We start from the raw sequence: 12,713 nt of genomic DNA, 5'->3' as shown, positions 1-12,713 counted from the left end.
ACCTTTTAAAAGGAAAATGTTAAATTGTACAAAATTAGGGCTGATTATACCTTTAAACTCTTTAATAAATAACATCAAAAGGACAAACAAACAAGGAGTTCAATATTCACACCCCAAATAGGCCATAAATTTTCAAGGTAAGTTTGCACCTACTGTTATGGGCCTGGAATATACACCTTGCCTAGCTAAATTCACGTTTCAGTACTTAGATCATACGTACGTCACTCAGTTAGAGTTCAACATTACTCCATACTGTGTAAACCAAAAAAAAAAAAAAAAAAAAAAAAAACCCACCTCTGTTGAATCAATTCCGACTCATAGCTACCCTAATAGGACAGAGCAGAACTGCCCCATAGAGTTTCCAAGGAGCCGCTGGTGGATTCGAACTGCCAACCTTTTGGTGAGCAGCCAAGCTCTTAAACACTGTGCCACCAGGGAGGCATGTGTTATCCATCTCTGGAGAGAGCTGACAATTCAAACTATTTTCTTTTGGGCTATGCCCTGAAACGATGAACTTTTTTACACAATTACTCTAGCCCATGAACGAACAAACAAACACATAATGATCACGTGAAAATCATGTCTATTTATTTTAAAACGTTAACCACAAAAAGTGGCAAGTAGTAACTGGTTAGAAAGATTTGTATGTCTCTTCCTGCAGCAACCAGCACCTCCACCTCCCGCTCCAGCTCACCCACTATTGTACGGCCAGCCTTCTCCGGGGAGCATCTGGTCTCAAGCCCAGGCCAATGGGCTCCAGCCAGGAGCTTCCACAACAATAAAGAGTTTGAGGATATTCACTTCAATAACAACCACAAAATTATGTTTCTAAGTGGGCAGTGGTGGTGGTTCAGCAGTAAAATTCTCACCTTCCATGAGGGAGACCTGGGTTCAATTCTTGGCCAATGCACCTCATGTGTAGTAACCACCCATGTCAGGGGAGGCTTGAGTGTTGCTACGATGCTGAACAGATCTCAGTGGGGCTTCCAGACTAAGATGGACTACAAAGAAAGGCCTGGTGACCTCGTCCCGAAAAATCACCCAATGAAAACCTGATGGTGCACAATGGTCTGATCCTGTTGTGTATGGGATCACTATGAGTTGGGGGCCAACCTGATGGCAGCTAACAAGAACAAGGTTTATTAACTTACAGGCTTAGAAGTTTTTAGTAAAAAACTAGCTGAACTTGAAGGAGGAAGACTGAGAAATCATAAAGTAAATGACAATGAAATGAGATCAGACAGATTACAACCCAACAAAGAAACGCTATAAACAACAGGGACAGAGCTCACCGACCACTGAGAAAAATCTATGGGACTGATGGAGAGAAATACTAAATGTCAACAATCAACATGATGTAATCACCACGGAAGAGCATAATACAGGTAACATGTTAAAAACGTAGCCATTCCAGAAGATAAGGACACAGGTACATTTTAAGCAGAGTAACTTCACTTTTTTCACCTGTGGAACAGATTAATAAAACCTAAGACTGCAGCTCTGACTGCTCTTTCCTTCTCCTTTGAGAGTGGACAGGAACCAGTCATGGGCTTAGGTGTATTCGCTCAAAGGAGTTCCTCTGCTTTAGACATTCCCATTATTATAGTGGGCTCCTAGCATGGAGACGGCAATCTGTATGGACGGTCTTTTAAATGACAGGTCACGATCCATTGGCTGGGTCAGGAATCTGACCCATTGAGTGGTGACTGGTAATTTCCTTTTTAAATTAGGAGGTATATATCTGAGAGCTCCCTCACTTGAAAAGCAAAGCGAAACGTTAACCAATAAAAAGAGAAAGACGTGTCAGTAATGAGCATTCTGGTTTTAGAATAATTAATCTGAAGCCCTTTCTAACCACAATTAAACAGCTGAGTCTACTTCTCAAAATGCTTAGACATCATCTTCAGAACTCATAATCACACTGCTGTGTGTGGTTAGAGAGCTTCTTTGCTTCTAAAGCCAAATGGTTAGCTTCACTTTTTTGGGGTGATGGTGGTGGTGGTGCTGCTGGGGTGGTGAGAGGTTTAAGGGGAAATACCAAAGAAGAAAGGAAAGTAAACTAATTTTATCTTCTGAGAGTTTGAGGATGCATGAAGCTTTTCACTATAATCTTCCCAAGAGTAAAACAAAGAATAATAGGCCTATACCTATATGACAATATATGATATTCTCAGACCAGTTGCTTCTATTTTCAAGTATTTCTAAACTGCTTATTTAGAACCAAAATACAAAATATTATCTTTCTAAGTTTCTAAAGTGTTAAAAACAAAGATGTCACTTTAAGGACTAAGGTGCGTCTGACCCAACCCATGGTGTTGTTAACTGCCTCATACACGTAGGAAAGCAGGACAATGGATAAGAAGACCAAAGAAGAACTGAAGCCTTTGAATTACGGTGTTGGTGAAGAATACTGAATATACCACTGACTGCCAAAAGAATGAACAAATCCACATTGGAAGAAGTACAACCAGAATGCTCTTTAGAAGCGAGTATGGCGAGAATTCGTCTCCCATACTTTGGACATGTTATCAGGAGACACCAGTCCCTGGAGAAGGACATCATGCTTGGTAAAGTAGAGGGTTGGTGAAAAAGAGGAAGACCCTCAATGAGATGAACTGATACAGCGGCTGCAACACTGGGCTCAAGCATAGCAATTATGAGGATGGGGCAGGACTGGGCAGTGTTTTCATTCTGTTGTACATGGGGTCACTATGAGTCGGCACTGACTCAATGGCACCTAGTAACAACAAGTACCGTATTTCTGGGCAAATCCACGTGCGTCATACATTTCCTGCCAGCTGTGCAAGCCGCGCAATCCTCTCATGCGTTATTTTCCTAAGTGCGTTAGGCACGCTATATGCGTGGGCATGTTATTTACACGGGTGTGTTATTTGTGAAAAAATACGTTATACCTTTATGAACGACACCTTTATTGGATAAAGGTTTCACAATATAGGGGAAAAAATTAACATTACTACAATACCTGACAAAATGTTTTGAGCCACTTTCTCACTCCACTCAGGTAACTCCTTTGCTTTTTCTTCTGAGACTGGCTCGTAGGGTACAATGTGACTTAGATTCATTTCTTCGCTTGAAGTATCTTTAACCTAAACAGTAAAAATGTTTCAAAATGTGCAACAGTTAAGTACTGAGGGAAGAAAACATTAAGCCAAACAAATCCTAGATACCATTAATGAAAATGTCCCCAGCCGACCTAGTAAACTAGTTACTACCACACTTTTAACACAAAGCACAACACCAGCGCCGCCATGGAGCTGAAAACTGCTCTGATGGGGTCTTATCTAAACACCTACAGTTAACTAAGACTTCGGTATCGACACGTCTCCAATAGATCATTTACCAAATTCAAATGGACCTTCTTCCTTTCACTAGACTATGAATTCCTTCATATAGACACCATCCCTAGATACTAGTGTGCAACTGTACTGGGAAGATGAAAAGATGTCTGTTAAACAGCTCAGTCCGTAAAGGAAGACATATCCAATGAACTGGGTTTTATGGAAATCAAGTAAAAGCCTGATCTGAAGCAAGTAAGAACATACAAACAGAACGACCTGCCATCCCATTTGAACGCAGAGATACCTGTACTTTGCTAACCTGACAGCTGTTAACAGAGCCAGGGCCAACAAGCAAAACTCAAAGCCAAGTTCATTCCAAAGAACTGAGGAGCAGGCTAACTCCTAACCCTCTGTATTAGGCAATCATGTGTGTGTATCCTTTTATACCTATTATATATCCCTCTATGCCTTTGAATTTTGGTTTCTTGTGCATTAATTTTCTAAAAAAATCTTCAAAAATAAAACACACTTTTGGAATCACTTGGGACCTGCAAGGTCCTCATAAAGATGTGTAACGTAAACCAAAGTGACACTGTGCAAGCAAACACAGAGTACTCAGATGGTATTCATTAACTCCAAAGATAATCACTTACCACAAGGGACGCAAGAGCGAACAACGGCAAACTGCGTGCAGTTCGACACCCGCACCACACTGTTTTCTTCCTTCATACATTTGCTTATATCACTACTTCTGTGTGGAATCTCCTTCAGTCTCCTATTCATGGGGCCAACTCTTCCTCTTCCATGATGACCTCTAGGAGTCTCCATACTGCTTCCCACACCACCCACGCCCCACGCTGACCTGTGAGCCTAGGCCGTACCATCTGATGATCACATTCAACAGAGAACATCTCTTTGCTAATCTGTCCTCCCCCCTACACCGTCAATTTCTTGAGATGAGAGATTTAAACGTTCTATAGATATTCAGAACCCAAGAAATCGAGAAAGAAACCACTGAACACATTTTAAAAATACCCATCTCTGTCCTGTTGCCTCTCCATGTAGAAAACAAGAAACTGAACAAAAATGGCAGCAGATAAGAGAAATATGAGGCAGGGCATACCTAGCTCCAAGGTCTTGCTGTGTTATAAGAGGATGAAGAACAACGCAAAACAAATGAACAAAAAAGTACACGTCTCATTAAGGATAATATAAAGATCCCTCAAACAGCTGGAAAAAAAAGTCTTTCCCTCAAAACACAGAATAGCTCTTAAAACATTATAACAGATTGTAATAATTTTTTCGAGTGGTCACTGTGACTCTGTGCAAGTTGCTTTAGTCACAAATGTTAGTGACAGGTTCCATTAGACTAGAACACACTCCATCTTTCCTGCTCTGATACTTGCCTTTTTCCCACGCTTTCCTTTATAACGCACGTCCTTAGTGCCTGGGTCTGATGGAGAACCCAACGATCTCTTATCAGGGCCAGAGGCTTTCCCCATCTGGTCAGAAGAGTGTCTTATTCTTCCAGGGATTTGGAACTCAGTCTCTCCTTCTGCCCTGCTCCAGTTGGCCTAGGAAGTAAAGGACTAAGCTTAGCTCCAATCAGCACTGTCTTAGATGACTGTCCTCTAAGCAATGGTACACCACACATCACGCTCTAATGATACAGCTGTTCAGATGCTAGTGTTCTGCAGTCTATGAATACAACTGCTTTGCTTTCCTTTTCCCTATACTTCTGGTTTACCTCATATCCAAACCTCAAACCTTTGAGTTCTTTGCTTCACAGTGTATGGCCTAAAGCAAATTTCAAAGGACAAAGTATAAAAGATTAACTTATAGTTGAGCTGCTAGTATTAGTTATTGTTAAGGAAGATGAAGCTACATTTGAATTTAACTAAATAATGAATACTAAGTTTTAGGAAATACATACAAGTCTAAAATGAGCTTAAAGGCAATTAAAACTCATATCCAGTTTAACTACTCTGCATTGCTGGAAGGCTGGTTTTCTGTTTGTGTTTTACACTGAATACAAAGATACGTTGCACAGATTTGGCGGGATGAATGCTTAAGCATGAGGACAAGTGAAAATCATGGCTAGTTGGAGTTTTACAACATAGAGCACACTAACAGTAACATGCAACCAAAAAATAAACTTGAGCAGACGAAAACACTTAACCTAAAAGTCTTTTTCTTTCCTAAAGCACAGCAATATAGGTCCAACAAATGCAGAGGTGAAGGGACAGTTAACTCTATCTAGTCTGTGAGTACCAAGAGTATCGCTTCACTCACCTGGTAAACAGCAAAGCTAGGACTTGAACCCAGATCTGTTTGGCTACATTTCTGCCTTTGTAGGCTCCTCCCCATGAGTACACTGGGGCTACATACTTCTGTATGGGGATCATGTGTTTTTTTTGGTTTTGTTTTTTTAAAATTATTGTTGAAAATATACACAGCAAAACATAGACCAATTCAACAGTTTCTACATGTAGACTACAGTGACACTGGTTACATTCTTCAAGTTGTGCAACCATTCTTTCCCTCCTTTATCAAACTGTTCCTCCCCCATTAACACAAACTCACTACCCCCTCAGCTTCCTTTCTAACCTTTCGAGCTGCAGTTGTCAATTTGATCCCATACAGTAAATTCTTTAAAAGAGCACAATGCTCACAGCAGACATTGTTTACTAGTTAAGCTAGATTGTTTGGTTTAAAGAAGACTTCAGGAGATATTTTTAGTTTAAGGTTTAAAGATTATCTTAGGCAGTAGTTTCAAGGGTTCATCCAGCCTCGATGGCTCCAGAAAATCTGGATTCCATGAGAATTGAAATTCTGTTCCACATTTCCCCCACTTTTGATCAGGATTGTTCTACAGAATCTTTCATCAAAAAGTTCAGTAATGGTAGCCAGGCATCATCCAGTTCTGGTCTCATGGCAAAGGAGGCAGATGTTCATGGAGGCAACTAGTCACACATTCCACACCCTCCTCTGCTTCTTGCCTCTCCTTCTTCCTCTGCTGCTCCAGGCAAATAGAGACCAATTCTACCCTGGATGGCTCTTGCAAACTTTTAAGACCCACGACACTATGCAAAGAACTACGAGGTGGAACACAAGTGCTAAAAGTGCTATTACGCCAAGTAACTGGAATGTCCCATGAGACTATGGCACAGGGTCATATGTTCTGCTAAAATGATTACAATTATGTAAACACTTATATTTTACTTTACATATAAACATGTTGTTATAATTGATACACTTTATCAATATATAATGCAATATATTATACGTTTTATAGAGATAAATTATATTTATTAAGCATATTATATTTAACATTAATATTTTTAAAAATAATTGTTGGTTATATTAAAGTATTGGCTTTTTGATCACTAAGTTGTTCTCATATATATTACCCTACAACCTAATGCTGAGATGACTCTTGGACCTTAGCTGGTGATCTGTTCCCCTCATCTGCACCTAAATACACGGGTAGATTCGAACTGCATTCTCCTTCCCGAAGAAACAGGAATAAATCGTTCAACGCGCAACTCACAAGAATCTGTTTTGTGAAACCCTCCCTGTCCTCCTCCTTGCATTCTGTATATACTTCTATTTCATCACCTATCATATTATACTCTGATTATTCAACAGGCTGTAAGGTGCTTGAGAGTACGGGCTGTATGTATGCCTGTGGGTATTTTTTATATATTATGTATACACATATAAGGTCCCTAGGGGGCGCAAACTGTTTGCGTTGAACTGCTAACCTAAAGGCTGGCAGTTCAAACCCACCCAGGGACACCATGGAAGGCCTGACAATCTGCTTATGTTAAGATCACAGCCAAGAAAACCCTATGGAGCAATTCTACTCTATCACACAGGGTTGCTGTGAGTCAGAACTGACTCAATGGCAACCAACAACAACACACATATATACGTGTGTGTGTGTGTGAATGTTTATAGTATATTATATATATATCTCCATCCACAGTGCCCTGTGCTCACTCTCTTCCAACCCCATCATTTAACACAGTTCCTGGCTAATAATGGATTCTAAATATTTGCTGACTGAAAGGAAGAAAAATTATACTAACATGCTGTCAAATTCATTCAACTCCAGTCAACTGTCAATACTCATACTCAAATATATTTTTCCCTCTTGCCGTACATTAGGATGGGCAAGAACACCTAGAAAAAGGCCTCTCCATAATATCCTATTACAACTCTCTATAACAAATGGGAGTCCTGGTGGCGCAGTGGTTAAAGCGATAGACTGCTACCCGAAGGTCAGCAGTTTGAAACCACCCGAGGCTCATCGGCAGAAAAATGTGGCAGCCTGCTTCTGTAAAGATCACAGCCTTGGAAACCCTATGGTACCGCTGTGAGTTGGAAGTGACTCAGCGTCAGTGGGTTTGGCTTTTTTTTTGTTTGTTTGTAACGAATAAGCATGTGGGCAGAGGAAACTAGCTAACTAATGAGAGAAAGTTCACAGGCTGACAGTATTTTAAACCATACTTTATTCTCTATTCGGCTTTCCTTGACCATGAGAACAAAACACCTGTCACACTCCTAAAATGCCTAACATAATTCACGTGCTAATCTAAAATTATCTTCACTTTCACCATTTAGTCCCACTAGCTCGCTTTTCTAAATGAGTAGTAATTGTAGTGCTAACAGCAGCTAACATTCACAGAGCTTTACTGCATGCTCTGATAAGAGTTTTACAGGTATTAATTCTTTTAATCCACATGTCCCAGTGAGACAGATGTTATTACCCCCATAATTATAATGAGGAAACTAAAGTACACAGAGTATCAGTAACTTGACCAAGCAAAACAGCTCGTAAATGGAAGAGCTGGAATTCAAACCCAGGCAATTTGACTCCAGAGCCTATAATCTTAACCACTATTTGCAGCAAATTCCCAGCATGTACTTGTGACCACACAAGCAAATGATATACTCGAGTCTCCTACTCTGATCACATTAAGAGTCTATTAGGATTTCTTCAAAAAGAAGCGCTTACGTTAAAGTAGACTCTCATCTTAAAATGATCATACAAGCTACCTGGAGCCGAAGGTCAGACATCTGTCTTAAAAGATCCTCAAAGAGCTCTCTGTCATCTTCAGGTAATTCGGAGGACAGGACGACGCCCACAAAGCATCCTGATGCCTGCAACATCGTGTCAGGAAACATGTAGGCTCCTACGGTACATTTGAGAACTGGCGAGCGATCAGGAACTAGAGGGTACAACCAGTCACAAACCTGAAAGTATTTAAAAAAAAAAAAAAAAAATCAACTCATGGAACTAGATTTTCATCCAGGTTTTAAATTTGTTAATACCACAAAGTAAGTATTTTGAAACAGAGGTTATGGATTTGAGAAAAACATCATAAAAGTTATAACTTAAGTGACTAAAGTTTGGGAAAGGCTTCTTTTACTATTCCATGATTTCCAAAACATTAACCATATCCTGGTCACCTTAACTAAACCGGATTATTACTTCATCTTCTCAAGCAAAACTTCAGACCTTTCTTAGGGTAGGTGATCTCACCTACCCCAGGCAGATTTCTCTAAGTATCACTTTCAGAGGGTGATCTCATGTCCAAGTTCTGTATGCACTGACTACAGGCTGTTGTGTTGTTGGGCGCCGTTGAGTCGACTCCAACTCATAGCGACCTTATGCACAAAGGAACGAAACACTGCGTGGCCCTGTGCCATCCTCAAAATCGTTGCTGTTTGAGCCCACTGTTGCAGCCACTGTGTCAATCCATCTCGTTGAGGGTCTTCCTCTCTTTTGCCGACCCTCTACTTTACCAAGCATGATGCCCTTCTCCAGGGACCAGTCCCTCCTGATAACATGTCCAAAGTATGTGAGACAAAGTCTCAATTAGTCCTTGCTCTAAGGAGCATTCTGGCTGTACTTCTTCCAAGACAGATTGGTTCCTTCTTCTGGCAGTCCACAGTATATTCAATATTCTTCACCAACACTGTAATTCAAAGCCATCAATTCCTCTTCGGTCCTTATTCATCGTCCAGCTTCCACATGCATATGAAGTGATTGAAAATAACATGGTTTGGGTCATGTGCACCTTGGTCCTCAAAGTGACATCTTTGCTTTTTAACACTTTAAAGAGATCTTTTGCAGCAGATTTTCCCAATGCAATCTGACTACAGATAGAACAGGTTAAAAAGCAACATTAAAACTAAAACCAAAAGAAAACTTGTTTTTTGAAGTCTTATAATTTCAAGCCTGCCAGCTTAAAACCAAATTATCTTGCTCTAATTTTCAAAACAGACTACTAGTAATCTTTGCAGCATAGAAAATTATATCTAACTTTTAATACTTATTTGTTTATTGTTTGTTTTTCAGTACAAAGACATTCAGTAAGCACATATGGTAACACACCTTCCTAGAACACTCTGCTACAAATATCTGAATACATGCAGTAAGAGCCCCATGAACAAAAAGAATCAAATTAAACTTTGGGTACAATTCCGCTTTTCATTTAATCCAAAAAAGGAGAAATGAGGAAGATTACAAACAACTGAAACCCAGGACTGATTTCCTAGAGGTCATTTTAACAGCTGAGCTCATTCAATTCTGTACAGTGTTCCTGACACCCACTTCCCTCATTTCAGGTGCAGAGGCCCCAAGGATTTAAAACCCACTGTCACGACGCAACGCTATTACCACATCAGCATAAAGTGTCAGAGCTTTCACTGCCTCCCCATCAGTGAGCCCATCCTTTTTAATTTCAAGGTGTCTTTCCTAAAATAACCTACAGGATTTATAATATTCTTTCTATCCAGTCAGGACATCTTCCTTTCAACAATGTCCCACAATATCTCCCGCACACACCTATAGCAAGTCTCCAACTATCTTTAAACAACTTTCAAGGTGACGCCACGTAAAAGTTAATAAGGATTGAGAGTAGGATACATGGCAAAGGGAATGCATACAGACAAACAGTGCCATCACTAAACATCCTACATCATTCGGACTCTGGACAAAAGCACCTGCAGTGCTGAAATGGTGACCTCTTTTCGATGCAAACCCCTTTGGATATCCAATGCATTCTGAGTCTTCATTTCTAGACCCTGTCTCCCTGCATCCTGGCCCATCATCACCTTCAGAATACTTTACTAACTCCAAAGAAACGCCCTCACACCAAGCTTTCTTTAGTACCAGCTTCTGCTCTTGGACCAGCTGCCTCCTGCTACGTTTACCTGCTGGAATTCCATCTTAAATTATCATCCCAGTCTCTACTTCCAGACCAAGGTTTCTCAGCCTAAGTGTGACTGACATTTGGGCTGGATGACTGTTCTGTCCCTGTCTAGGATGTCAGCAGCATGCCTGGCCTCTACCTTCTGGATGGCAGTAGCACTGCCCCAGTTGTGACAACCAAAAACGTCTCCAGACATGGCCAGGTGTCCCCTGGGGGGCAAAACTACCCTGGGTTGAAGACGACTGTTTCAGATGCTGAGCTGGGTCTAGTCCAGTCCAGCTCCTCAGCTGCTGCCTGACGACACTTGTAGGTATTTAGTTATACCTCCACATGAGTTACACAAACCTCTTCTGAAATTAAAGTTACAGTAAAACCTGTGAAAGCTGAAACCTGTGTAAGGCAAAAACCTGTCAGAGAAGAAAAATTAAAATAATACTACATGATATTCAGGAGCCCTGAATGCCTATATTTACACTGGATAGTCTTTTGCTTTTTAAAACACAAAGTCTTGTCTTGGTGTTAAATATGTGATGACAGGGTCTTGAGGGGGCTTGGAGTATCCATCCTTAAATTTTTAGTTCTTTGTCTGAAGAAGGAATTATGATACAGTGAAACCCGTGAGAACCGGAACTTGATGGGACTGCCTCATTTTTCTGGGTCTCACAAGTTTTCCGCCTTTGACAGTGTGCAAACTTGCTACTTTTCTATTCCTCGTTTTAGTGGAAAATATTTGTGTTTTCCTCCTCTGACAGGTTTTCCTCCTCTGACAGGTTACCAGCTTTCGCAGGTTTTATTGTATTTAAAAAGGAACTAGAACTTACAATCATCTTTCTGGACTATCATCCTAGACACATTATAGATACTGAAAAACAAAAATGATATATTCTGTACTTATTTCACATTATTTTTTTAGCTTCTCTTTGGCTTACCTGAAGGAATCCAGGAGGGCGGTTTAGAACTGTATCAAGAGAGTTATCCAGGAACCTCACAATCCGAAGGTACCCAGGATATGAAGGTGCGCTAACCTCCCCTGCAGGGTTTACAAAAAAAATCTGTACTCCATTTGGTATCAAGATCAACTCATCTGCATCGAGCCCTAAGGTTTCAAGAGGAGGTGGCTGAGAATGATTCCTGTAAAAGTTTTCTCCAACTGATGAATACTCCCCAGAATCTGTGCCGTAGGAGACCGTGTAGTGGCCCTCGGCAGCCTGAGGGGTGTAAGCGGGAGGTGCCTCTGTTGGACGACCCTGCGGCGCGGAGGGCAGAGGACCCGGTGCGGAGGCCGACGCTCCACTTGTGGCTGGAGTGTCTCCATTCACTTGAGCATGCCACGAAAGTGAGCCAAAGGACGGTGGCTTTTCCGGCATTTCCTTAGGGGGGAATTCTGGGTATAACTTTGGCACCTCCTGAAGGTCATTCTGTAGCGAAGTGGCAAGACCCTTCTCTAGGATTTCCAGCCTGGTGCGGACATTCTGTAGTGTTTCTTTCATCTTCTGTTGCATCTGCCTGGCTGATTCCCACTCAGGTCCTGTGTGTTCAGGCTCCGTCGACGCGAGGCTGATTCCTCTGAGCAGATGTCCTATCCCTTGCCTATAGTAGGTCTTTGCTTCTTCCTTTTGGCCTAATTCATCTGTATTCAGCCCTTTATTAACAAACAGAAAGGCCTTTTGGTAGGCTTCTCTGATGATCTTAATTTCAGCAGCTTCTCCATTTGGTGGCTCTTGCTCCATTTCTGTAAAACAGTAAACATTATCTTTAATTGTCTTGCTTGGCTATTTATTTACTCATCAGTATCTCCCACCAGAATACATTTCAGGAGGACAGGGAGGACTTGCTCATCTGTCTTGTTCACTATTGCACTGCCCTACTATTGAGGCTGCCATGGAGGAAGCACTCAATAATTTGTCGAGTGGATAAACAAACGAGAACTCTTGTCCTGAACGTCTTTTTCTTAAAACACAGAAACAAAACCCAGAAGACAGTAAGTCAGAATACATCTACTGAGCTTTCTTGCTCCAGTTTCTTAGAAGAAATACAATAGCGTGCAGTTTGCAATCCTATCAATAGTTACAGCTGGAACCAAAGAATCTCACTCTAAAATTCATTATAATATAAACCGATTACATCCAGCTAATTAAAAGTGAGGTTGAAACACACATCAAAGAAGACAGAAATAAGAAAAAAATCTGCA

At 41.0% G+C, this 12,713-nt stretch overlaps 1 protein-coding gene across 1 annotated transcript in view; it reads right to left on the bottom strand.

Moving 5' to 3' along the window:
- Positions 1-12,707, bottom strand: part of SPART (spartin) — a 23,324-nt gene extending 10,617 nt beyond the window's left edge. The window contains exons 1-4 of the mRNA XM_023725655.1: positions 11,452-12,707; positions 8,361-8,558; positions 4,706-4,873; positions 2,950-3,107 (exon numbers count right to left, since the gene is read on the bottom strand). Of these exons, the coding sequence (XP_023581423.1) occupies positions 2,950-3,107; positions 4,706-4,873; positions 8,361-8,558; positions 11,452-12,252 (1,325 nt within the window). The 5' untranslated portion in view covers positions 12,253-12,707. The remainder of the gene's footprint in view (positions 1-2,949; positions 3,108-4,705; positions 4,874-8,360; positions 8,559-11,451) is intronic.
- Positions 12,708-12,713: the final 6 nt, after the last annotated feature.

Source organism: Trichechus manatus, unplaced genomic scaffold (assembly GCF_000243295.1).
Source record: "Trichechus manatus latirostris isolate Lorelei unplaced genomic scaffold, TriManLat1.0 scaffold00344, whole genome shotgun sequence".
NCBI classification, from domain to species: domain Eukaryota; kingdom Metazoa; phylum Chordata; class Mammalia; order Sirenia; family Trichechidae; genus Trichechus; species Trichechus manatus.
Note: the sequence above shows the minus strand (reverse complement) of the source record. Positions and strands in the feature narration are given on the sequence as shown.